Raw genomic sequence first — 26900 nt, forward strand, 5'->3', positions numbered from 1 at the left:
TAAACATTGCTTCCAACCTGAATGTCCATGAACAATGAAAGAAAAAAAAAAAGGAGGCTAGGCATTTCTGTAGACTGGCTTAGTTTTCGAAATTAAGAAACTGATGTTAAGATTCTGGTCCTCAAGTAGTAACAGACATGGTGGGAGACGAGAGAGCTAAACGATTTATTCCAGAAACGTACAAAAGGGAAGGAAGCTCTGTTTCTGCTTCACAGCGGAGTTGACCACAAAGTCATCGGAAGCACAATGCAGTGATAAGGGAAAAGCTGAGCATAATGTCCACGCACTGCAATCTAAACATGAGCTCACGCGGGCTTCAAAGATAGCTCGTGACGCACTTCTAGTCATCTCTCTTTAAAATCCTCAGCAAGGATATTTTTAGTGTGTGTGTGTGTGTGTGTGTGTGTGTGTGTGTGTGTGTGTGCTTGCGCGAGCATGCGCATTCAAGAGCCCTTGCAAACACAGGTGTGTCCCGGTGGGCATACACATGCTTGTGCACGTAGGAGCCAGAGTCAAGTTTTTTCCTCAGTCCTCTTCACCTTGATCCATGTGAGCACAGGCACATGTGCAGATGTGTGTGTGTGTATAAGCATGTGTGGAAGCCTTTGAGTGTGCTCCTCAATCTACCGGTTTTTTCTGTTTTGCTTTTTTTTTTTTTTTTTTGTAACATATATTTATTTGGTCGGGGGAGAAGATGAACCATCCCTACAGCACCCAGAGGTTGAAGGGTAACTTGCAGGACTCCGTTCTCTCCTCCCACCATGTGCGTTCCAATGAGCTTCAAGGATCTGCCCATCTCTACCCCACCCCAGCCCTGGGCTAGGGGCCGGCTCTGTCCTGACTGGATTGACTTGCGAGGGTGCTGGGGAGGCAAACTAAACTCCAGTCTGAGTGGCCCACACTTTCCCTGCTGTACCACTTTCCCAGCCCCCTCACTGATTTCAAGAACTGTAATTAGACCTCTGGAAATTGGTACTTGGAAGAGACTGGCTTTCCAAGCCTTCGTTCCACACAATGCTCGACCCTTGCAAACCTCAAGTGGCAGAGTGATCACGAAGGCCAGGATCCCTGAGAGTAGCTGAGCTCCAGAAGCTGCTTAGAAAAACATACAGAGAGATATCAGATAGGCAGATGGCCGCCGCTCCCACACGGCAACGACATATTCCCTCCCTGAAAAGCAATTAACAAAATATGTATGAAACTCACAGCTAATCTGGCTGTGTATTGGGTGACATACTTTAGGGAGTCCATAGAATATTTTTAATTACTATTGTTGTCGGTGCTGGAAATTGAAGCAGATAAAGAGAAGAATCTTGAACAGAGCAAGACTTTGATTCGGGCTGCTGAACTGTTTGTTCCCTGGCCTGTGAAATGCACATAAAGATATGCACGCTTGGTCGTGTTGAAATGGTTAAGCCACCACAAAAATCTGGTCAGATTACTCAATCAGCGTGAGCAGCTGAATGCCAAAGGCAAGACGCAGATTGGTAAGTAGATGGGTTCTTGGTCTCCAGAGCCAAAACAGTTGTCCTACTTAGCGTCTCTGCTGCTGGGACAAAACACTGACCCAATGCAACTTGGAGATAGGATTTGTTGCATCTTATCCAGGTGGCTCTCCATCACTGAGGGAAGTCAAGCAGGACCCTAGAGGGAGGAACTGTGGGAGAGACTGTAGGAACACTGCTCTGGCTGGCTTCCTATGACTCGCTCAGCCTGCTTTCTTACACAACCCAGGACCACCTGCCCAGAGGTGGATACACCCATAGTGGGCGGGGCTCTCCCACACCTGTCAACAATCAAGAAAATGGCCTCAGATATACCCACAGGCCGATCAGATGGAGGCATATCTTCAACTGTGGGTCCCACCTCCCAGTTGGCTCTAGCTGGTGTCAAGTGGACAGAAACTAACCGGCACAGCCCTGCACAGGCCCTGATCACTTAGAGCAACATCAGATGCACCAATGTGAGACGTGAACACAGTGGAAATGGGCAAAGAGCGAAGTGCTAGCCTGACTTCAGCTAGTCCACCTCCAGTTGACTTGCACTTGAGGACTGCCTTCTATGAGGTTCCCAGTCTTCCCTAACTGCCCCTACTTTTCTTCATTAGACAGAAATCTTTACCGACTTCTACACTGGCCAAATTAAATAAAAAAGCTTGCTAATTTTAGCTGTGTATGTATTTATGGGGCGTGTGTGTGTGTGTGTGTGTGTGTGTGTGTGTGTGTGTGTGTGTTTACACAAGTGAATGCAGGTCCATGTGCAGATGTGTATGCATGTGTATGGAGGCCATTGAGGTGTGTTCCTCAATCTCTCTCTACCTTATTTTTTATTTTAACATACATTTATTTGGGGAGTAGAAGAGGAACCATGCTACAGTACCCCCATGGAGGCCAGAGGACAACTTACAAGAATTGCTCCTCTCCTACCATGTGAGTTCCAGGGACTGAACTCTAGTTGTCAGGCTTGGTGCAGAGCCCTTACCTATGAGCCATCTTGCAGGCCCTGCATCTTATTTTGGGGGACAGGGTCTCTCACTGAACCTGGAGCCCACCCACTTGGCTAGGCTGGCCAGAGAAAGCACTCTGCCTGTGTCCGTCTCCTGAGGCCTGGGATTACAGACAAAGACTCCCACGCCCAGCTTTTCACAAGGGTGCTGGGGATTCACACTCAAGTCTCATGCTTACATATCAACCACTTGACCAGCTAACCCAGATCCTTAATCTTAGCATTTCTACCGGATAAAACATGCATATTTTCCCTGAAGAAACTGAACACTTAATACCACTGTCCTGGCTGCAACTCTATATAAACAACTAGGTCAGATCATTTTACTACTGCCCAACTTACATCTTTAAATACAATGGTCCAAATGTCTAACTAGTACATCAACTAAGCAATTTCAGAAGCACACCCACGTATCTATCACACGGGGAAAATATTCCTCTGTAAATCAAGAACCACGAGATAAATGACTTAGACCTTCCCAGCTTTTCTCTCACCGTTGAATATCATTATAGACGCAGGTAACAGTCTCTCGCACACTAACCAAGCTCACTGCCCAGAATCCCAGTACCTCCCCCACCTCCCCTCCCACTAAATTAACACTGGAAAACCTCAGGCCTTGCCTGGCTGCTGCAAAGCTGCTATGGACCTCTCTCAGGATGCCATCCTGTATGCCTAGCTGTCTCCTCCTCTTCCTCCCCGTTTGCCATCAGGGACAACCCCTTCCCTTAAATGTATAGGTGAAAAATGCCAGTTTCTAAGTGATCCTTTAGGACAGTAATATAAGCTATTTTCACTTAAAAAAAAAAAAAAGCCAAAAGGCAGTGTTCATAATGTAAGTCACGAAGAAAATGCAAATTAAGGCTCAAATTATATTTTCTGACTCAACTTTAACTTCTAACAGCTCCTTATAGGCTTTGAAATTTATGTTGAGAGAGAGGGGAAAAAAAGGAGGTAAGAATAAATGTTCCCAGAAAATTTACAGGAAAAGTATCAATTTCAACCTTAAATTCTGAGTGTTTTTCTATATCGCTACTGGACCAGAAATTCTAATTTATATCGGGCAGTAGGACACACACACACCCCCAAAATGAAACTATCCTCCTAAAAACTGATTACCAAACACTATCGATTATTCCACTTCCCTCTGTCTTAAATTAATTCTGAGAAGTCTACATGAGTGATGCTAGTGAAATATAATCAATTAGGGGAAAACCCCTTGAATTAATAGAAAATATAATTAAAAAAAACAAAAAACCCAGAAACCTTTATTTCCATATGCTATGTACCCTTAGATGGCAGTATAGGTTCTAGGGTGAATTATGGCTAAATTCCTATGGGCTTCTGTTGCGGTTTTAAGTGTGGGGTATTACCGAACATGCTAATCTTTAATATAATAAGGGTCCTTTTAGAATGAAGAGATCTATAAAAGAGCAGCATCAGTGAAAGGAGTAAACTGAGGCAGAGCTAGACCTGACTGGCGCTAGAGCATTTAGTCTCCCTCTGTTCAGCACACTCGGAGGGAGAGGCAGTCGGAGCGAAGACCTTCATTATTTACCTATCTATTATGTTACTGCTTACCCAGCAGCCTCTGTGCACTGGGCACTTTGGGCTGGAGGCTGGAGGTAGACAATGCCTGCCCTGCAAAGCTCACACCCCGTCAGAACACTGACTTGGGCAGAATCCGTACACGCAAAGAAAAACAGTACAGACTCAAGAACTGGCTGCCCTGGAGGAGATTCCAGTTTGAGAACTGCATTCTAGAAGAAAGCATATTCCAGCAAAACACTGTTTTCTCATTTCAAAAAAAAAGGATTAATAAATCCAACGTGTTACTTTACTACTTCCTCACGTAAGCCTTGACGATATACCAAGCTCTGTAGAGAGTGCTTGCCCAGCATGCAGAGGGTCCTAGGTTCAATCCCCAGTATCATACAGCATAACAAAATAAAAATTAAAAAAAAAAAAACCTGAACTTGTTCACCTTATAAATAAAAAGAAATTAATTTTAAGAAGTGTTTCACTTGTCTAAGACCATGACTGAAAAAGGCAGCTGCCAGCCAGGTCTTTTCCAGTTCAACATTCCATTACCTACAATGGCCCCTCATATCCTGGATTGGGTAAAGCAGATGATAAAAAAAGTTTTTGCGCGTACAATCTCTGGGTACACTGCATAATTTTGCAGGTGTGCAACAGCCCCTAGACGGCATGCCACATGGTGTTGATGTTACTGCACTAGCATGCAAATCTACCAGCGTGCAACACCTCGCAGAATGCTTTTCAAAGTTACTACAAAACCACAGTGACGATCTTGGTAATAGAGTTCAAATTTAAGAGCTCACGATCGGTGTTAACGATATCAATTCTCTTTCGTGCATCTGACGTACACTTAATCCTTCAGTTCCTTTGGGTCCAGCCTCATGGCTTACGGCCTCTATCTTCACAGCCCAAAGGGACAAAAACACATTTACGTACTTCCATGCTGAGCCCTCACAGAAACCAACTGGGGATTACGAGGCAAAGCCTCGAAGAGATAGGGAGAACATCCAACGAAAGCGACAACGGTACTCGCCTGTGACTTCGTCTATCCTGAAGACGCCGACACCAGAGCCGTCTCTAATGGAGTACCGGATCTCTCCATCTCTCCCGGTGTCCTCATCATGGGCTGACACGGCCATCACCGATGAGCCAATCGGGACATCTTCTTTCACTACCCCCTTCTCCACAAAGCTGGAAAACACCGGCGGGTGTAAGTTCTCATTCATATCAATGACCTCCACTTCCACGTAGCAAGTGGAAGACAGAGACACGGGCTTCCCTTTGTCCTTGGCCCTTACGGTGAGATTATACACCTGCTTCTTCTCAAAGTCAAGCTGCTGGACGATTCTAACTGCCCCACTCAGTTTGTCCACATCAAAGTGGCCTTCTCCGTGGTCCAGGAGACTGTACCTCACTTGACTCGACTGACCTACATCAGGATCATAGGCCTCTAACCACATGATGATGGTCCCTTCTGGTAAATCTTCTCGGACTTTCACAGAGTAATTAGGTGGAATGAACTTGGGTGGATTGTCATTAACATCATCGAGCGACACTTTCAAAAGCACAGTGGAAAACAACTGAGGTTCTTCTGTGGCTTGGTCCCTGGCCTCAATCTTTAGGTAGTGCACAGGCTGGGCTTCGCGATCCAAAGGCCGGACAATTTTCACCACCCCCGTCACGCTGTCGATGGAAAACTTATCTGTATCTGTGAGAATCGAGTATGTCACGTGTCCACTGGGGCCCAGATCTTTGTCAGTGGCTTCCACCTGGATGATTTCACTATTTATCTCCTTGTCTTCACTCACTTCAACGAAATAGTTCTCCTGCAGGAACTCGGGTGGATTATCATTGGCATCCAGAACGGTGACATCTAGAAGACGCCATGCAGCCCTCTGGGGTATACCGAGGTCATACACGGTAATATTCAGGGTGTATTTGTCCGTTACTTCACGGTCGAGTGGAGATAAGACTTTGAGCATTCCTGTTTCCATGTCAATAATAAAGCAACTGTCATCATTGCCTCCAGAAATGGCATAGACAAGTTTCCCATTGAAGCCCGAGTCAAGGTCGGTCGCGTTCATGAAAACTATATTGGCACCCACAGGGAGGTTCTCCTTCACCTCAATTCCAGTTGGAAGAGTACTCCTGAACTGTGGGGCATGGGCATTGACCGAGTGGGAATCAAAGAAAACATCCTCCACCTCTCCCTGGTTGTGCAACTTATTCGCCTGCAGCAGTTTCTCGGCCAGCATTTTGGCAACACCGGTCTCTTCACACTGCAAGTTCACTGGCTTGCGACTGGCAGCCACCGTGAGGTTGATGTACAGTGGCGTGGCAAAATTTTCTCCATCTGTAGCTGTGATTCTCAAACTGTGGAAAGAAACCTTGGCACCCAAGCCATCCATGAGCGAGTGCTTTAAGGACAGGACCCCAGAGCTGGGGTTCAAGCCAAACAAATCCAACTCGTTTCCAGCTTCGATCTGGTACCGCACCAACTGAAGCTCGTCGGCGTCAATGGCAGAAACCGTAGTTATCTGCTCCCCAACACCTAGGTCTCTGGGAATGGTCCCCTCGCAGTTTATCTTCTCAAACAAGGGGGTGTTGTCATTCAGATTATTGAGAGTAATCGTGGCAAGGACTTCAACTTCCCGGCGGTAGGGCAAGCCCCAGTCGGAGGCACGGATCCTCAGCGTGTACACTCGAGGCATCAGCTCATAGTCCAGGTTCTCAGACGTACTCACGGAGCCGGTGAAGTGGTCAATGACGAACGGCACGTGATTTACGTTTGCGATGCTGTACGTCACGTACCCATTCTCACCCTCGTCGGGGTCTACGGCGCTCACCCTCATCACGGTGGTACCGACGGGCGCGTTCTCGTCGAAGGATGCTTTGTAGGCCGTCTGGGTAAACTCAGGGGGGTTGCTGTTGGCACCTACAACTTTCACCACGACTTTGGTGGAAGCTTTCCTGTCACTGGTTGTCACTTCGAGTTCAAAATGGGATGAGGTATGTTGCCTTTTAATTGGTTCTAAGATGGAGATGAGACCGGTGTTGGGATTCAGACTGAATTTAGCTCTTGCAGGGGTGCTTTTAAACGCATACCTCAGGTGGGAGTAACTAGGGGTGGCCTTGAGGAGGACCACGGGTGTATGTGGAGGAGCAAATTCGCTGATCTCAGCTCTGTAAACATCCACTTCAAACTTCACGGGCCCAGCTCTGAACTGCGGAGAAAGGACATGAATGACTTTCACCGGGGAAAACTGGGGAGGAGTCCCTTTGTCTTTAGCCTGGAGGGTCAGATTGTAGCCGTAGGGATGACTATCCCAATCGATGCCCCCAACGGCTTTCACTTTGAATGCCTTACTCCCTGGGAAAGACCTCACTGTTTTAAACTGCTGCAGAAGGTCGCCAGCCACAATGCTCAAAGATGCTATCTCCCCGTTGGCACCCTGATCGCAGTCCTCCACCGTGACAATAGCGTAGGTTGGGTCCCTGTCCAGCTCAGAGGGTGACAACGTCACTGCTGTTATCACAGGCGCACACTCGTTGGCCTGTTCCACATGAACCGTCAGCTTGGCCATGCTGCTGATCCCACTGCTACCATACAGTTTCATTCCCCGGTCCACAGCCAGGATCTCCAGCTCGTAGAGCTGAGTCTCCAGGAAGTCAAGCCTGCCAGTCAGAACAACCACGCCACTTGTTGGGTGGATGGCAAACATGTCAGTGCGGTCTTTAAAGCTGTAGTAAAATTCACCGTTGGTGCCGATATCCGCATCCGTGGCACTGACTCTCGCGATACTGGTCCTTATGGCTGTGTTCTCGGGCAAAGAAACACTGTACGAGGTGGGCGAGAATAGCGGCCTTAGATCGTTTGTATCCAGCACTTGTACCCGGACCTTGGTGCGGGCCTCAGTGTTGCTGTTTTTTTCAACCGCTTTGATCATCAGCGTGTAATGGTCTCTCACTTCTCTATTAAGGATAGCTGTGTTTCCTCCTTTGGTCCTTATTCTTAGAAAGCAAAAGTCTCCAAGAACATACTCTTCAGCTTTGAACAGGTTTTCGCTGTCTCCCGAGATGATCTTGTACCTGATGTCCCACGAGGGGTCTAAGATGTAGATGCCCATCTTTCTAGGGTGGCCAACATAGGTTTTGGCTGCCGAGTTTTCATGCACAGTGACATTGTACTGGAAGTGTGTAAACTGTAGAGAAGGGGCCGGCGGTTCGAGTCTTTGGCTGCCAGCGCTCCCTCCAAAATGCTGGAGAAGGAGAAGCAGAAGCAAGGCCAAGTGTCTCCCCATTGTTTAATTCTCGGCCGCCTGTAAGAGAGGAAGCAAGAAGTGTTATCTGGGGAAATAAAACACAAGTAAATTATAAATTAAGGATAAATTATAAATTGTATCAGGGTAAGAATAAATTATAAATTAGTTACATTTAAGGAAGCATTTCCCACCTACACAGAATATGAGTAATTGCTTTTCAAGACAACACTCTAACAAGTCTAGAATTATGTTTGGCAGCAATCTTGTTAATTTCATGTGTGTAAGTGTGTATCTGTGAACACAGGTGTATTTCTGTGTACATGCACGCAAGTGCCTAAAGAGGCCAGAAGAGAATGTCGGAGGCCCTGGAAATGGAGTTACAGATGGGTGTGAGCTGCTATGTGAGTGCTGGGATTCGAACCCAAGAACCCAAGTCCTCTGCAAGAGCAGTGCTCTTAACCACTGACCCATCTCTCCACAGGCCTGAATTTTATTGTTATACTTAAGTCTTCAGGGCAAACATAAACATCAGTTTTTAAATAGACAGGTAATGGATATTATGTATCTTCTCTTACACACCAGAATTTACATTCTCAAAATCTCATAAACTTATTTTCATGAGAGGGAAAGGGGAATTCCTTGAGACAGGACTTCCTGTAACTGAGACTGGCCTTAAACTCATGATGTAGTTGAGGATGGATTTGAACTCCTGATCCTCTTGCCTCAGTCTCCCACTGCTAGACTGACACGCATGTTTCACCAAGTCGGGGAAGCTTACAAACTTGTGCTAACACAGTACTGTAAACATGCAAAGCGTCTAGAAAAAAGTCCTAAACGGGGCTTTTACAGGCCCTTGTAAAATGATAGCTTGTAACCTGCTTTCAAAATGTATCCTGAAATTATTTTCTTCATAAAAATAATTAAGTTCACTCCCTATAGCATGTCTTTACTGTCTCATTTAGTACTATAAAACTATCTAAAGGAATTACAGTAATCACTACCATCAAATTTGTACTCAAGTAATTTCTAAACACCAACATGAGCATACAGTAAAAGGTTATTTTATAATATGAAAACCTGAATAGCTAACAGTTCTTTCTAATGCAGAGAAGCAAATCTCACCCTGAACACTGCCATTTTACGGTCACTGCTGTCAATAACCTCTTTTTCAGGGGTCTGGTATCTTCAAAACCCTGAACAACCCGTCACCCAGAAGTCACCAATAAAAGACAAGATAGGCATACACAGAAACTCAATCATCAAAGCGTGGCATCAAGGCAGCAGGGAGGCAGAACTGCATGAAGTGCGCAGAGGGTGACTCGGGAGGGAAAGGATGGAGCCTGAACAAAGGGCGGCCTTTAACAAGTGGGAAGGAAGGTAGGCCAGGTCGACGGGGGCTGAGGTCTGGCCAGAGAATGGGGCTTTTTCTCCGACCAGCTGTTCTTCCTCACGCCAACAAATTCATCCTGAAAAAAAATAGGGAAATCAATGTATTCTCACAAACTCCCGGCACTGACAGCACGGTACGGAAACGCACCCTTGCGAAGTGACCCTCGGATTAATTAATATGCATAAGTTGTGAGAGCTAGCAAAGGTGGAAAGGAACAGCAGACTGGAGGGCCGGCTTGACAGCCCAGCAGAATTAGGAAACGCCATATCAATCTGCAGCATCCTCGCTCAGCCACCGCCAACTTGCCCCACTAGTCATTTTATTAGAGGGGGAAAGAAGAGACTGGTGTGTCTAAAGCCACTAGGAGACTAATGGATACTGAATCAAGTTCAAGCTGGGCACCCTCACCTCCTCCACAGCTAGCCCACCTTCTCAGCAGACGGAGTCAGGAAAGCACACAGACCTCTGACCTCTAGGGGAACAAGGATTACTTAACAAAATAAACTCCCAGAACCACCGCTACAAAAAACTCAATCTGCTCACCAGTTCTAATATTTTGGGAGAAATTTGAATTATATATATATATATATATAAAACAATCCTGGAATTTTGACTAAACGGAAAGAAAACTTCCATTCGCCTCAACTGCAGGTGTCAAGGTCATGCTATCCAATGTCACCATTTCTGGTATGTACAGATTTAAGAAAGGCCAAGATCACAATCCAAGTACACTTGAACCAGGAATATAAAAGTACATGTTAGGAAAATGCTTCAGAGACTATCTACGGAAATGGTGATGAACGGGTGCTGTCCTTCTTGAGAAGCATATTATGCTTTTGGAGACAATGTTGCTAGGATCCACTTCACAAGGAACAGGCACATCAAAATTCTATGCAACCACTTCAATGTGTTTGCTTAGTGTTACATGTAAAATAATACACAACCATCAAAGACAAGATGGCATCCAACAGATTGATGTATAATGACAGCTAGGGAAATGGACTCTCAACTAAGCCGATCCCATTTATGTCTGCCAGAGGAGGAAAGAAAAACTGTGTGCATGTGTATGGATATGGACAGGCTTCATAGAGAGGGAAATTCTTGACAGTCTCACAAATTCCTGACAAAGCTCACATCTGTAACATCTGGAGGGAGAAGGAATAAGCAGACAGGGAGATATAGTCACTTGTTCTGCGCTGTACCCATTTTTAGTTGAATTATGTTTATCAACTGCTTGCTCGTTTAACTATTTAAGTTCTTCAACAAATATTTAATGAACAACTGCTGTGAGGCAGGTCGATCTCTAGACGCTGGGGGACTGAAAGTGAACCAAACTTCCCACACCTGATGGATGATGCACAGCCCGGTAAGCCAAATAGGCTATGAAGAGAAAAGGAGCCCGGTGGATGAGGGGTAAGAGCTGTGGAAGAAGCCCATAGCCAGAGACTGCACAAGAGCCTGGGGAAAGGAGAGACTCATATCCAAACGTACTTCTCAAGCTTAGCATGAGCGACATTTCTGGAAAGCAACGCCCGGGCTCTCTAGAACACAATGGGATGAGGGAAAAAAAGAATGAGAGAGTCCTGGGGCTGGCGCACAGTAGGGCTGGCGCACAGTAGGGCTGGCGCACAGTGGGGGAGGGAAAGAAGGCAGGGACAGAGACAGGGAGAGAAAAAAAACCCCACGGAGAGTTTTACTGTAAAATCATCTTACATTGAGAGACTATCTGCCGAGTTCCTGCATCAGCATCTCCCCTGAGCACAGTACTACGGAGCCCGTGCCATCAGGCACTGGACTTTGTCATGTTTTATGATTAGACTGGGACGGTGTCTTGAAGAGGATCACGGGGTCATCTTGCACACATCACACAAGTGACACACACACACCTGACATCCCAGTGCTGACACTGACCCGGTCCCAACCTCCTCTGAGATCTTGTCGGTTTTCCCCGCAGCCACGTCACTCTCTTCCCTGCTTTTCTGCACGGCACGCTCTGGAAGGAGGCCAGTAAGGCGCCGACAGTTCCTCGGGTGGAGACTACAACCCGCAACTCGGAATCCTGAGGTGGATTTGTCCATTCTCACCATGTATGTATATATTTACTCAACCACATTTTATGGCCCTCGATTTTACTCCTAATAAAATGAGAACCTGCAGGGGGCCTTGGAGCAGGGACATGTGGTCACTGACTGCAAGAAGGGATCCCTATGGACTCCACGTTGAGAAATGTGGGCAGCATGGGTCGAAGCCAGCGGGGAGGGGGGGGGAACCCCCCAATCTGAGGCTGCTACATAATAAGACAGGTGAAAAGCCAGGATTATGTGAGCCATCATGATTAATGCCGGGGGTGGGGAGAAGCGGTCACCCTCTGCGTCTGTCGCAAGTTTCTCTGATGAACGAGGGGAGAGACAGAAAGGCACATTGAAGTATCAAAGATTTCAAGACCGTGGCGTTGATCGAGGAGGGCAGCACCTTTACTAGCAGGGTCGGAGAACAAAAGGACGGCCTGGAAATGGGGCCAGCAGTTCACACTACCACAAGATGTTCTTCTGACTGCTGCTGTTCGGAAGAGTTCCCCCAAAGGCCCATGTGTCAAAGGCTAGCCTGTGGCACCCATGAGAGATGATGACGTCATTAGAGATGGGTGGGGTCTAGAGGAAGGGAGTTATGTCACTGGAGGCATGACCTTGAAGGGGCTATTGGGACCCCCAGCTCCCTCCCTGTCTCCCCACCCCGCCCTCTCTGCTGCCTAGTCATGACGAGGTAAACAGACCTTCTCCACAGGTTCCCACCAAGATGCCATCACAGACCAAAAACCAGGGCCGAGTGACCAAGGACAGAAACCAAGAACCAAATTACCCCATGCCTCCTCATCAGTAGGTGACCTCAGGTATCTACCACAGCGAAGACAGACAGGTGACTAACACACAGAGGCTACGGTTAGGCGAATAAAGCCTTCAAGCCAGCAGATGTGGCGACGTAAGAAGGCTCCAGCCTGGAGGTACTGATCTAAGAAGTCATCGTGATAAGGAGAGCTTTTAAAGCTAGGAAGGGGAGGAAAGGCCAGGCAAGGATGGAGCCTTAATGAAGAGGGAGGCAGCAGGAAAAGAGAAGAAAGGCAAAGGAGACAAATTAGCAACTGAGGAGGTGAGGAAACTAAGAACCAGAAACAGGGTGACAAGAAACTCCAGATGCCCGTCTCCTTGAGTGCTTGGAACTTAACATCCGGACTCGGGCATGCCCCATGCACGCCAACCACTGCCATGATGCCCTTCCTGGCACCTCAGAGAGACCCTGGGTCCCATCCCAACTCCTCAGCCATAAGAGAAATCCTAACAGATAAACAGTACAGCTGTCTTCTCCCCGTGAACACACTGTCCCTGCCGCATCCTCTCAAGATCCCCAACCCGCCCCCTCTCTCCATAACCAACCCACAGGCTCCACTGAACACATCATCACAGGCTAAGTAACTTCCTGGACCACACTGACTAACATTCACAACCAATTTGTTTTCTTTTTTTTTTTTTCCCAGAGCTGAGGACCGAACCCAGGGCCTTGTGCTTGCTAGGCAAGCCGACTACCACTGAGCTAAATCCCCAACCCCTTGATTTGTTTTCTTGAAACTCTGAATTTGCTAATAGTATGCCACTGGAATTAGGTGAAATTACTAAATACAATCATATAATTTTAAAAAAAAAAAAAAAAAATCAGCCGGGCGGTGGTGGCGCACGCCTTTAATCCCAGCACTGGGGAGGCAGAGCCAGGCGGATCTTTGTGAGTTCGATGCCAGCCTGGTCTACAGAGTGAGATCCAGGAAAGGCGCAAAGCTACACAGAGAAACCCTGTCTCAAAAAACCAAAAAACAAACAAACAAACAAATAAATAAATTAATCAGTTCTAGGGGATGTTATTGACCCTACAGAAGTATTAATAAAGAATTGTGGGCTTGGGTTTCACTATAAAATGTGAAATAATCAAACTACAGCTGTTACTCTACGCAAAACAAACAAACAGGAGGAGAGAGGATCCACCATTTTGTCTAAAAAGTGTGTTATTGCCTAAGTTTCATACTTATGAAAATTAAACTCCAAAACTCATCTCAGCCCAGGGCTATGCTTTGATATTTAGAAGGAGGTCACAAGGCATGAACTCATAATTAAATTGTGCTTCTAATTTATAGTTTCCAAAATCAAAACAGAATATGTACTAGGCTCAGACTTCAGGGAAAGGAGCCTGGGGTCCCTTTAAACATCTTTAGCATAGATTTCTAAAATCCATACATGCACAAGAAAGAATAACTTTTCTGGTAAAAGTGAGATATTGCTATCCTCATAGTTCCTCACTAGAGGCCTTCATGTAAAATGCTCCAATTACTGCGAATGCACATTCTTCATGAAGAGCACACAACAACCACGCAGAGACCATAACTACTAATTTCTAAAGGATTAATAATATCTCCTAAAAAGAGGATTTTTTTTTTCTGCTTCACCTATTTTTACCTAAAATTTTAAGATTTAGAAGCAGTTCCCGTGTTTCAGAGACACGGCAGCATCTCAAACTCAGGAATTCTGTACAGCACCAAGACTTAGAATTGAGAGGGATGTCACGGCAGCATCTCAAACACAAGAATTCTGTTCAGCACCAAGACTTAGAAGTGAGACGGAGGTCACCTGACACACGCAAGTGGCCATGTTTATCCTCTACATATGAGGAAAACATTATTGAACTTTTCACTCCATGAGATTAAAAACCACCAAAATTAAAGTTAAGAGCTTTGTGTTGTGCCCCCCCCACACACACACAGCAATCCACACACTCTTCAGCATCAGCAGGTGACACCATGGTTTAATTTGTTATTGAAGTTTAGAGTCGCACGTTCATTTTACTGTCGCTTATGTTATTAAGTCCTGACACAGCCACTAAGCCAACACCCCCTTAATGCCATCCTTAAAGCTTGTTTGTTTGTTAACGTGTCCCTTAAACTGTAAAGAAGATCACATTTTCAAAGCAACAGGTGGACAAAAATCATTTGGTCAACACAAGCTGTCCAAAACAGTTTGAATGCAAGTGACTTATTTTAAAAGAATACTGTATATTAGAAAAAAAAAAACATTTAATGATCTGTAAGATTATTTAGAAGCGAAATAAATAATTTGGAAGCAAAACAAACCCCTCCCCAAAGAAGAAGACCATGCCTTAGTTATAATCAATTGGTAGTTTCCAGAAATATTTACAATGGGGAGACCCAAAAGGCACTAAGGTCCATTTTTCTAGTGAATTAAGCAAGACAGAAATCACAGGGGCTTCTATTCTTGCAACAAAGAACCCACAAGTAAATTCTGTTTTCTGGGTACACACCAGTTTGGTTTCGGTTTTTTTTTTTTTTTTTTTTTTTTTTTTAACCTGTAATTTAACAGAATTTTCAAGGAAAGGGGAGGGGACCAGGAACTAGAGAGGCAGCTTCCAGCGTGGTGCTTATCACGTGATTACTCCGGGTAACTCTCTCTGTTCTTCAATTTAACTGGAGAGGCAAACAGTGTGACTAACCCAGCAGGCCTTCTCTTAAATATGACTCTGAAAGGATCAATATCTGACTCCTATCTGAGGACCGTCTTCAAGTACCCGATACACACAGGGCAGAACCACAGCCCTCCTCAGAATGGAAAACAAAACAAACAAACAAAAAATTAAATACATTTACTCGTTTGTGTGAGTGTTCGAGGGCACTTGCGTGAATGTGTGCATGCGGCAAGTGCTCATGACATGGAAGTCAGGGGTTAATTTTTCAGGGGTTAAGTTCTCTCCTTCCACCATGTGGGCTCCGGGAACCAAACTCAAGACATCAGGCTTTGTTTTGTTTGTTTGTTTGTTTTTAAACCCACTGCGCCATTTCACTGGCCCCAAAATAACTGTTACAGGTATTCTCATTCTAAGAAAGGTAAACCCAGTTTTGGATGATCTGTATATGAATATAATTTACTAGGTGCATGAATCTGTGGGAACAAGGCTATGAGAATTATGAAGCTGGCTTTTCTAGTTGACATAAATCAAGAAAGTAAGTGTGGGGGACAGGCGTCTCTGCTGACAAGGCATCCCTGGATTCACCTCTGCTTTCACCCCTCTCTTTCTGGACTGGGGCCGTGGAAGTTTATGTTGCTCATTCTCTGCTGGTCACACCCACGGTCCAGGACAAACTCTGCCCACAGAAACAGGCTGTCTGCCTCCCGGGATTTCACTCCCTACCACCTAATGTGCTTTTTCTCTCCAGACAGAAACCATTTGCAGGATGCTTTGGAGCAGTAAGCGGCAATTACCATGGCTACTTCTTCCACTCCCAAATTAGCATGGCTTCGGGAAGAGCCAAATTATGTCCGTCCGTGTCCCCCCACTCCCCCCCCCTGCACCTGAGGGCACGCACCGGTACTTCACCACATGGCAGGTCAGGGAAGCGAAAGTTCCACGAGAGTAAAGTCGGGGTGAGAGCCCCTCACTTTCTTCCCTCTCCAGAGAGAGTCATTAGGCCCATTCTCTCCTCCCACACCTTAAGAGATGGGGCCAACACCCTGACACCACGAAACCCTGCACCCTCCACAGCTCTAGAGCTCAGACCTCAACCACCCCTCCCCTCCTTCAATCTTCTGCTGAGTCTATAAACACAGGTTCCTCCCTGCTTAAAAATAAACGGCTCCCAACCCTGCATTTCCTTTAAACTAACACCCTTATTTTTCTTTTATACTGGCAAAGATCTCAATAAAAAGTACGTTCTCAGCACTTCTTGGAGTTCTTTCCACGTTTCCTTCTCTCCCCTAAAACCACTGTTATCCTCAAACGCCTTACAGAAATCCTTCACGTCCTTCCTGGCAGGCAACACACACAGCTTCTTCAGGCATCACAAGCTGAAGTCAAACCAAATGACCTTCTGTGTCCACCTGCCGGGATCTTTATATGCGCCAGGCTTCCACGCCACTCACCTCCCTCAACAATATCCCGTGTCCTTTCCATTGCCCACGAGCCTAAAACAGGAAAGCAACCTACGACACACTAAAAAAACAACCACCGAAAAGACTGATTCTCTCTACTGCTGCTCTGTACCCCATTCACTTGAGAGTACAGTATGACAAACATCCCCTCCCAGCCATCTTCCGACACCAAACACATTGGCGCCTTAAAGACCTCATCCTCGGAGCGCCCAACAGGACCGCCCACAGCTGAGTCCACCCTCTCAGGTACCTGGAGAACAGACTTCCAGATGTACCAGCTGCCCTCAGTCAGACTGTCTCCCTGCTGGCTTCTCACTGCAAAGTAACACCCTGCCCACTGTCCTTTCCCTATGTTCCAGGGAAGCGCTGTCCTAACTCCCCACTCAAATCTACAAGCTAAGGAATTGAACACGGAAGGAAGGGACCAGAAGACATAAAACTGACATCTAGCCCCAGCTCTCGGCACTATCTAACCGAGTGAGGTCAGGGAGGTCACTCAATCCTGGGGGCTCCGTCTCTTTGAGAAACTGGGGGGGGAGGGGTTGAAATGCAGTCTTTACAGCTGCCGGCAGCCCTCCCCCATCCCTTCTTGCCCCTCCCCCCCCTTCGATTCAGAGTTTGGATGACCTTCTACTGCTGTTAAACCTCTATTTATAGAATGTTACCTAGACCTGTCAATTTGTTTTTAATCTCCCAGCCCTGCTCCGCCCCCACCCCCCACCTGTGCAGTGACCACCCGGTTCCTATGTGCACAGTCTTTTAACTTTCTTAGAAAACCTGTTTTCTCACTGTATCCTGTCGCCTCTACTCAAACTTACATCCTCACGTGAAGAAGATTTAGTATTTCCCCTTTGCCTGCTGGTTCAGCTTCTTCTCTTTAAGATTTACTTTATCTTAAATTATGTGTCTTGTGTGGGAGCATGCGCGCATGTGAGGCCTCCCATCCCCTACAGCTGCGTTATATATATATAAGCTGTTGCTAGCCACCAATTCGGGTGCTGGGAACGGAACTCAGGTCCTCCGCAAGAGAAGTGAGCCATCATCCCTGGGCCTGACTTGGTGTACCCCTATTAGGTTTTTACAAAGAATTTTGATCATCTGAACTCTACCTCCTTATCTAATGTAACCCTAGTATCAACTTACTTCAAACTAAAAGGGCACTTTCTCCATAGGCTTGTGTCCAGCCAAGCTGTCCCGAGCCCAGGATTCCAACCAGTCAGTGGCTGAGGGCTAGAATCTAAAAGGCAACAGGTACAACTCCTCGCGTCTGAAAGATGACGCAAGTGTAACTCTGCTCATACAGTGTAGTGGCTTCACTTTTCTCTTCAGCATTTCCTTCTTTTCTTGTCCTTAACCTTTGCCCCATAAAAAACTATCCTCTGGTCTTCACAAGCCAACTTCCGCCATGCTCGCTTACTGTTCTGTGTGCCACCCTGGCCAAAAGAAGACAGTTGCTAAGTCCAGGGAACCTAGGTTGGAAGCGGCTTCAGGGCTTAACTCCCCAGAGCTTTTGTTTTTTCTTGTAGCTTTGGTCTCTCTTCTGTCTCGTCAGCAAACCACAATCAAGCCATACAACCCACACACACTCTGTACTGCCATTCCCTTGCCCTGGTCTCTCCCGACCCACTCCCCACCCTCCTCACCCCTGTCCCTTGCTCCCCGCTCCCCCACCGATCATGAGGAACTCATCCCGATCCACCTCCTCCAGGGGTCCCAGCTTGCTCAAGTGTTGTGATGCACCATTTTGATCTTCACAGACCTCTTCCTACACCGAACTGATTTATCCTTCTCCCTCACCAGACTTCAGCTCCTTAAGGACAGGAAACCTGACTTGTTCACCCTTGTATATTGTGCTAAGGCCCGATGTTTGCAGGGAAGACCCACGGCTGCTGGACTGATGATGATGGACAGATGGATAAAGGACTAAGAACAGAGAATAGAAGGCAAAATTAAGTCAGGGAGAGGATTCACAGAATAATCATATAAGAGTGCTTCCGTTCCCCATACAGAACATTCAGACATGACCATCCACCAGGCCAGTATCAGCATTACAGATGGAGGCCCTTTATATGGCTCTTAATTCCTAGCTGGTCCAAAATGAGGTCACTACCACTTCAAAACCCTTCACAACTGGCTACGGGTGACACCACATTAGGGTCTTAGAGCGACTCTGTCACAAAGCCTTATGCTTTAACACGCTATGAAGGACAAAAATTACATAATGACCGAATTTCCAAAGGGCTTTATACAAAGGATGCAAGTAATGAATGTATTTATCTTCACATATACAGTGATCTCTTGGAATTAAGCAAAAATCTGAGAAGCATTTAAATGGAAAAGAAAAGATGAGCATTTTTTAAATGGGGGTGGGGGGTGGGGGGGTGGGGAGGGTGTTGGGGGTGGGGGGTGGTGGTGGTGGTTGGAGATGGCTCAGCAGTTTACAGCATTGACTGCTCTTCCCAAGGACCCAGGTTCGATTCCCAGCACCCACCTAGCAACTCACGACCCACCTGGCAACTCACAACTATCTGTAGTAACTCCATTTCCAGAGGATTTCTTCTGGCCTCTGAGGGCACCAGGCACACACAAACAGGCAAAACACCCATAAAATTGAAATTTATATTTTAAATTATTGTTGCTTCTCCATGGAGAAGTAGCAATTTTCTGATCTTAAATGCTGGATGTTATTCCATTTGAAAACACCTTTCCAGGGTCTAAGGACAAACAAGACATCTGTAATTTAACAATTAAGTGAGACTCCCAAGATAGCCCCTGGCTCCATCTTCCACACAATCTGCTCAAAAGAGTACTTTCCTTCTGTAAATTCCCAGTCATGAAGATTAGAATGCAGAGCCCTACAGCTTCCTCTATTAACTAAGGTCCTTCAGGCTACAAATCAGCCACCTAGACAGCATTTAATGCAATAGTGTGCCGCTTGGATTTGGCTTATTGAGTCTCCGTAAAAAGCAGCCAGACTTGGGTGGAAAACAAGCACCCCTAGCAAACCTCCTAAGAGCATTAAACAGAGGTTCCCCTAAGTCCCCGCTACTTCTAACATGTAAGGAAATGACTTCTCCACTGATGATTCAAGAGCTGAATCTGAAGATACCCTGGGAGGGGGAATTATTTAAATGAAAACTCACTACTTTGAACACACATCTTTAGTGTGCATTTAACTGATCAGTCTACTGATACATGACGTGAACCCAATAAAGACATGCCTAGAGACTACTTACCCTCAAAAATGAATTCACAGGTGGCCCAAATGACTTTATGAAGGCCCCTAACAACCTTACTTCCTTTCACAGTGGGGGTTTAAAAAAAAAAAAAAGACCCTAGATCATTTAAGATGTTATTTTTTTTTTTTAAGAAATGGGCACACAAAGGCCAACTTTTACACAAAACTTACACTAAGCTTATAAAAGACTACTTCAGCCAAAACTGGGAGTTTCGTCATTTAAAAAAAAAATCGTGTCTTAAATATCTGTATATCTTAAATTAAAATATTGAACAAGGAGAGAGGGCAAGTTCTAACTGCCAGATCAGAGCACTGATTACAAGACACAAAGCCAAATAACTAAAATGAACCAATATAATTGGAGAGGACATGCAACAAATGGGTATGTTGATGGACAGCATAGCTAAAACTCTCAGGCTGATGTGAAAATAGGACATAAAAATATGTCCTTAAACTATTAAATACTGAATATAGGAAGCACCAGAAGTCAACTTTTGCAAAGGTAAGTACGTGCCTTTTAAATCTTTTCTGACTGTAATTGTCTATGCAAATTCCCAGTTTTAAAAAAAAAATCTCTACCCCGCACTCGGGAGTTGCTTAACAAAAGCCACTTAATGAAACCATAGTCCAGGCACATGAAAAAAAAATTAACTACATAGAAAATATTTGCGAATTTACTTTGCTATAGCACACAATTGTCTCCTTGTTTCCAAGTCCCTGCAATTCCCATCACGGGGGGGAAGGGAGAGGGAGGGAGTCTTACAAGACAACCAAAAGTTAGCTTCCTAAAAGAAAGCATGGTGAAGGCTGTGAATCAGACCCTCGCTTTAATCAAGACCTCCCAAGTTTATCTTCCAGAAAACAGACAACCGCCCGGCCGCACAATTCCCCCCGCGGCTTAGCCTAGCAAAGGAGCCGCATTCAACCTCGGCGCTGCACTCCTCCGGGCACAGAACATCTAAGAAACTCTGCGACTCCATTTCAAAGATCCCACGCTCAGGCGATCGGCTCTGCTTTCATCTCAGTCCTTGGGGGGAAAAAAAAACGCTCCAAAGCCGAGACGGACAGGAGTCGAACCAGGAGCGGGGCAGTCGTGCTCCCGGGTCAGACAGTCTGGAGCTGCATGGAGTACCGCGCTGGTCCCGGGAACCGCAGCGCCCCGTCCCCGACTCCGCAATCACCATTCCCCGCACGTCCCTCGGGTCCCTCCACCCCTCCGCCTCCGCATCCTGGGGCCGCGGTCCGCCACTCAACTCTGCGAACTGGACAAGGAGACAGGCTCCAGCCCCCCGCCTCGGTGCAGCCCGAGAAGCGTGGGAGGGACGGCGGGCACCTACCCGCCGCGCCAGGCTCAACGCCACGCTCCGCAAACTTACTGCAAAGTTGGCTCCAAGTCGCGGCGGTGCGGTCGGGCGCGGAGCCCGGGGTGCTCAGCGCGCCCGCCGGCGGGAGGCTGCTGTGCCGGGAGCCGCACTGGGCTCGCACGTCCGCATGGCGCCGCCGGCCGTCCAGCCCCGCCGCGTCCAGCCGGGCCCGCGCGCTCCCAGCTCCCCGCCGTGTGTATCCCTCCGCCCGCGGCCACGCCTGCCTGCGCCGGCTCTCGTTTCTGCAGCGCCCAGACTCCAGGACTCAGGGCGCGCAGCTCCAGACCGCCCCGCCCCGGGTCAGAAGCTCCAGGGGACGACCGAGATCCGCGTTGGGCTGGGAGCAAGGCGAGCGCCCTGGAGCAGCTCGCACTCCTGCGAGAGGGACAGCTTGGGGACTGTTCTAGAATTTCGAGCTGCTGCTGCTGCTGTTGCTGCTGCTGCGAGGAATTTTATTGGATGTTCCCTGCTAGGAGAGGGGAAACATTTGCTTACCCCCCCCCAAAAAAAAAAACGACAGTAAAGGAGGAGAAGTCACCTATGGCTAAGCAACACCCCCACCCACCCACCCCAATGCATCTCTTTAGACTTGTTCCCAACCTCCAGGAAATCCCCGAATCGGCATTTGAATGCCTCGCTCAGCGAGTCTGCAGCCACCAGGGTGAAAAACTACTGAGGGTCTGGAAAGGAATGCAGTTAGGTCGGAATTTACTTCCTCCTGAAATCCACATTAAGGCCGGGGGAAAATACACAAGTTTTCCCGAGACCTGTTAATGCAGACTCGGTTGGACCTCAGATCCTCCTGGACCGGGGCGGTGAACCCCAACGCTGGCCACCGGGACTGACGCCCCCCCACCCCCAGTCCCCGGGTCTACAGGACAAAGGCAGCTGAGCCTCCCTAGGCGCATTCACAGTGCTTAATTCCGCCCCAAGGGTCCGGCAGTCTGAGATTCTGGCCCCATAGCTACAAGTTCTCTAGCGAGAATGAGGGATCCCCGGCTAACAGGCGCCCCACTGGCAGAACTCCCTCTGGCGCCCGAGCGCCCAGCCAGCGCATCCCAGGGCTGCAAGTCCATCCCCGGCTTGGGCACAGCTCCAGGTACCGGCTGAAGCGCAATTGAGAGTCAGCCGAAGCCGGCCTCGCTTTGGGACGCAGCCCAGAGAAGAGGGAGGGCTTGACCTCGGAAAGTTTGTGGGGCTCGAACATTTTAACGCCGCGACGACGAAGAGATCAGATTTCCCAGGGAGCGCGGTGGAGGAGACAGCAGGGCGAACTGAACAGCAGCCAGGGGCTAGTGAGACTAGGTAAGGGAGGTTTTTTGGTTTTTGGTTTTTGGTTTTTTTGGCTCAAAGTTTATGTCACTTCTTAAGCCACCTTAAAGGAGGATGACTGAAAATAATAATAATGGTGCCTAGCAGGTTATGCTTAAGAAGAAAAAGTAGTGCCTGCAGAATGAGTGTGCTGATTCGCAGCTCTCCATTCCCCTGCTCGCTATTTGGAACACACACAAATTCACGACCAGCAGCAAATACTAATATCATCATAACCCAAAGACTCGACTGGCCGCGGCTACAAACCGCGCGAAGTGCTCGCGGAGTTACGGTCAGTTCCATACCCGGAACGCTGCGAAGAAGGCAAACGACCTGATCTCCAAGCTCAACCGGTTTGCGACCCTCACGGAATTTTAACTCTCAGCAAAACACAGCTATCACACAAGAAAGCCAGCCCTTGGGGGAGGGGATGTGAAACGGCCTGGGGTAGTGATGCTAGGAGAGGGAAAGAACAATAAAAAGTATAAAAACACACCATTCCGTAACATTAAATCGCTGGATTCTCTAAATGGCACAAAGGAATTCCTGAGAAAAAAAATATCATTCATTCATACATACAGACATATATAATTAGTGCTTACTAGAACTAAAATATATTCTTAAGATTCCTAACTATCCAGGCTCACTGATAAACCTCACTGCCTGGAAGAAGTTGCACTTGGTCTCTACAGGAACCACCGAAAGCCAAAGATGCATGCAGTCTCCTAGGCTGCCACATTTTGCTAATCCTTTAGCCACCAACAAAACGAAATGGAGATACCTTTTTGGTTACGAGCGAATTGCCTTCACACGAAGAGAAGTGTAGTTCAAGTTCCACGAACATCCTTTAAATAGTCGATCTTCCTTGACCCTGTCCCCAGAGCTTCATGGAAATTAGGTGGAAGGGGGACTGTTGCCCCTAAAAACCTTTCCCCCAGCACGGCTTCTGCAGCCAGTCCACCTAAGCTGATTTTTGGAAAGGTATTAAGTGTGGACCGGTATAAATGAAAGGCTGGGGTGGAAACGATCGAGCTCTGTCTAGTCCTCGTCGTTTAGAGTACCCAGCACGTCCAAGTTCGAGGTCTGCACTGAGCTAGGAGCTGGGAGCGCGCCTTGCCCGGTGCTCGGACTAGAGGGCGCTGCGCCACTGCAGATCACCCAGTCCCCAACGCGCCCTCCCTGGGCACCATTTCTCTAACAAGTTACACCGAATATAATGCACAAACGGCTTCGCTTCTCAAGTTCTTTTGAACAGCGCTCTGTGTGTATTTTGTGAATTCCAAAAGCTGCGCATGCTTGCCTTTCATTCCCGCGCCCCGTAAAGGCCGCGGGCAGCCCAGTTCCCTGAGCGCAGACCCTGTGAGAGCCACATGAATTCCCCCACTCACTTACAGCGAAACACCCCCACGTTATTTCATTTGCGTTTAAACTTAAATTCTACAAGGCATGCACTGAACAAAGAACTCACCACAGTAGCCCGGTCCTCGATGCTCTCTTCCTTACAGTCTCCGGCAGTTGGGTAAATCCCACGCCGTTTGGATTTTTGTTAGGAGCCGGGCTCGAAGTACCAACTTTGCTTCCCTTGGATCTTCAGCATATCCCCAAGCAGAGTGCGAGCCTCCAGTGCTGTCCGGACTCAGGTGATCGCATTTCCAGTGGCTTCCGACCCGGGGAAAGTTTTGAGCACCGAAGGAGGTGGAGAGAGCGCGCACGAGGTCTGGAGAGGGGGCCGAGGAGAAGCCAAGTTTGTCAGGACATGTCCAGGCAGCCAGCTGCCGAGTTGAGGAGTTACGGCCGGCAACTGCGGCGGATCCCTCTGCCTCCTTTCCCCACTCCTCCCTCCAGGAGCGGCTGGGGGAGGGGAGGTGACGTCAAGGCTCCGCCTCGCCCCCGGCTCCCGGGCGCTGAAGGGGTTCTCCGGCTTCAGTCGGCCTCCCAGCCAGTTGCAGCTGCGGACGCCCAGGCTGTCGCCGCTTCCCTAGCCGCAGTGATCTCCCTGGCCGCTGCCGTCCACACGAGGAAAGGTCCGCCCCTCTCCTCCCAGCCGAGTCTTGGAGCTCCGCCGAGCGCAAGCTTCCTCGCACTCAGCACCGGATCAGCCCTCCGGGGCCCCCGTTGCGCTTACCTCCCGGGCTTCTAAACCCGGTTGGGCAGCATTTCCCACGCCTCGGACTGCAGATGATGCTCTTCCTCTTCTGCAGCTGAAACTCGTCGCAACGTGTCGCCTGCCCGGGTTTTTGCTGGGCGGAAGCGCGATCAGTCTCTGCAGGCTTACTGGACGACTCGGACTTTGTCGTCCTCCAACTTCTGGAGATGAGATTTTTAAAAAAAAAAACAGTTCCTGTTGTCTATCACTGTTGCGGTCTTTGTATTGAAAATCACAGCGTCGTATTTTTAATCTCCAAATCCTTTCCAAATGTTCCTGTCTTTAGACCTAGTCTAAATCTGAATCATAGATTTCGAGGGGTAGGGGGAAAAGAAGGGGGCGGAGCCAATTTTTAACGTGTCTTACAAGTGATCTGTAGTGATAGTGCCTAATACACAAATCAAATCGTCTACACCTCGAAACAACATAAATTTATAAAAATGCAAACCCTGTTGAACCTTACTTTATAAATGAACGCGTCGCTTTTATATAAGCGTCCAGGTTCCGGGAAAATATCTGCTATGAGATTTTTTTTTTAATGCCACTAAAGTACCAAAATGCATCTCCTGAACAACATGAAATTCGAAGGGAGCCACTTATGGAAATTGACACTGCCCCGAAAGATTGTTATTAAATTTTAAGGAGCCTCGGAAAGGAAGGGAGGGGACTGGAGGCGGGTTCTATCAATATATTTTCATCCGTTTGCGCAAACACCTTGGTCTGTACAGCTTTTGAGAGGTTAAGAGCAACAAAGCTAGGGGGTGTCACACAGTAAGGAAAGAGATGAAAAGGCGTGTGTGTGTGTGTGTGTGTGTGTGTGTGTGTGTGTGTGTGTGTGTGTGTGTGTGTGCTTAAGCTTAAGGACTGCTCCAAGCTCCAATGAACTCCCCTACCTGAAGTATGGAACCGATGTCTGCTTCCCATGATAAAAATTGTACATTAAAAGCAAACCTTACTGGCTCTCATCTGTTTGCCACACGGGTAACATCCATTCGTGCAGACAACCCGCTTTTACTGAGCATCTTAGAAAGTGTCTAGCGAGCACCTAAGAGGCACTTCCTATCTATGGTTTCACTTGTTTCCCGAGCCCCATATTTTCCCTTGCAGTCTGGGGTTCCTTGTAAGGAAAGGGGAGGCTTTAAGTGGCTAGGGAGATAAAAGGTGGGGGGGGGGGATAGGGGTAAGAACCTTAGCGTCCCCTGCATACCCAGGGGTAGCCGGGAAGCGCCAGATTCCTGTGGAGGGAGGAGAAGCGGGGGGGGGGGGGGGGGGGCCCGCGGGCAATCCAAGGGAAGACTGTTTTGTCAAGCAAGTCTGTCAATGCCCAGCCCACTTCTATACTTCACTATGGCAACTACGCATGCTCAGCACTCCTTTTAGGGCCACAGTTGACGCTAGAAATTGACCACGCATTACCAGTTGTCAAAATGATGCAAAATCTCCCGAGGCAGTGTTACTCACACAAGTCAATTTGGCTTGATATACTAGTCTTTAGAGTTGCTTAGGCAAGCCAAGGGATTTCCAGTTTAAAAGAACACAGAAATTTGCGTTTTATTGACAGTAGCAGTTCTTAAAAATAGCTCCTTTGAAAAGTGAGGACGGGATACTTTGAACAAAACCCTTTGACCTGACCAATGTCGTCGATGTGACTAGCCACGTGTGGCTACTTTGACTTAAATGAAATTAAATCAACATTCAATTCCTTAATCTAACTGCCTATCACATATTCAATACCCACATTTGGCTAGTGGCTACTGTTTGAGTCAAAATAAATTTAAAAAGTATCTTATTACCACAGAGAGTACTACTAGAAATACCTTGTTATATATCTTTAAATTCTTCTGCCTTTTTTTTTTAAAGGCTGCATCAAGCATTAAATCTCAAGCTCCCACTCCAGTACTGAGTCATTTCTAAAGTATCGGGGGGAGGGCAGCATCGTGAAAGGATTCACTCATTCAGCAAATATTTCTCAAGTACCAACAACATGCTAAGTGAAATTATGTAAGATTCAACTCCTAATAGGCGAGGTGTGTTTAAGTGATTAAGGAAATATTAACATGGCCTTTTAGTTGTTTTATATCTTTGCTCAGTGTAGAATACAGGGAAAATAATAATTTTAAACAAGATAGCATTCTAAGTCATTTTTAGGACTAGCCCTAGAACCAAAT

The 26900-nt window shown here is 47.3% G+C and overlaps 1 protein-coding gene across 6 annotated transcripts in view; it reads right to left on the bottom strand.

The window, feature by feature from the left end:
• The window catches only part of Fat1 (FAT atypical cadherin 1), a 123520-nt gene extending 99085 nt beyond the window's left edge, over positions 1–24435 (bottom strand). For 3 of the 6 annotated variants that reach the window (XR_013045319.1, XM_042262668.2, XM_076553441.1), the window contains exons 1-2: positions 24055–24435; positions 5075–8360 (exon numbers count right to left, since the gene is read on the bottom strand). Coding sequence is in view for 5 of the 6 variants with exons in the window: in XM_042262668.2 (XP_042118602.1) it covers positions 5075–8342 (3268 nt within the window). In the remaining variant the exon portion in view is untranslated. Of the gene's footprint in view, positions 1–5074; positions 8361–21248; positions 21429–23367; positions 23509–24054 lie in introns of those variants that run through there. The other 3 variants (XM_076553443.1, XM_076553442.1, XM_076553444.1) reach the window with 3 other exon arrangements.
• Positions 24436–26900: the final 2465 nt, after the last annotated feature.

Source organism: Peromyscus maniculatus, chromosome 17, assembly GCF_049852395.1.
Source record: "Peromyscus maniculatus bairdii isolate BWxNUB_F1_BW_parent chromosome 17, HU_Pman_BW_mat_3.1, whole genome shotgun sequence".
Classification (NCBI taxonomy): domain Eukaryota; kingdom Metazoa; phylum Chordata; class Mammalia; order Rodentia; family Cricetidae; genus Peromyscus; species Peromyscus maniculatus.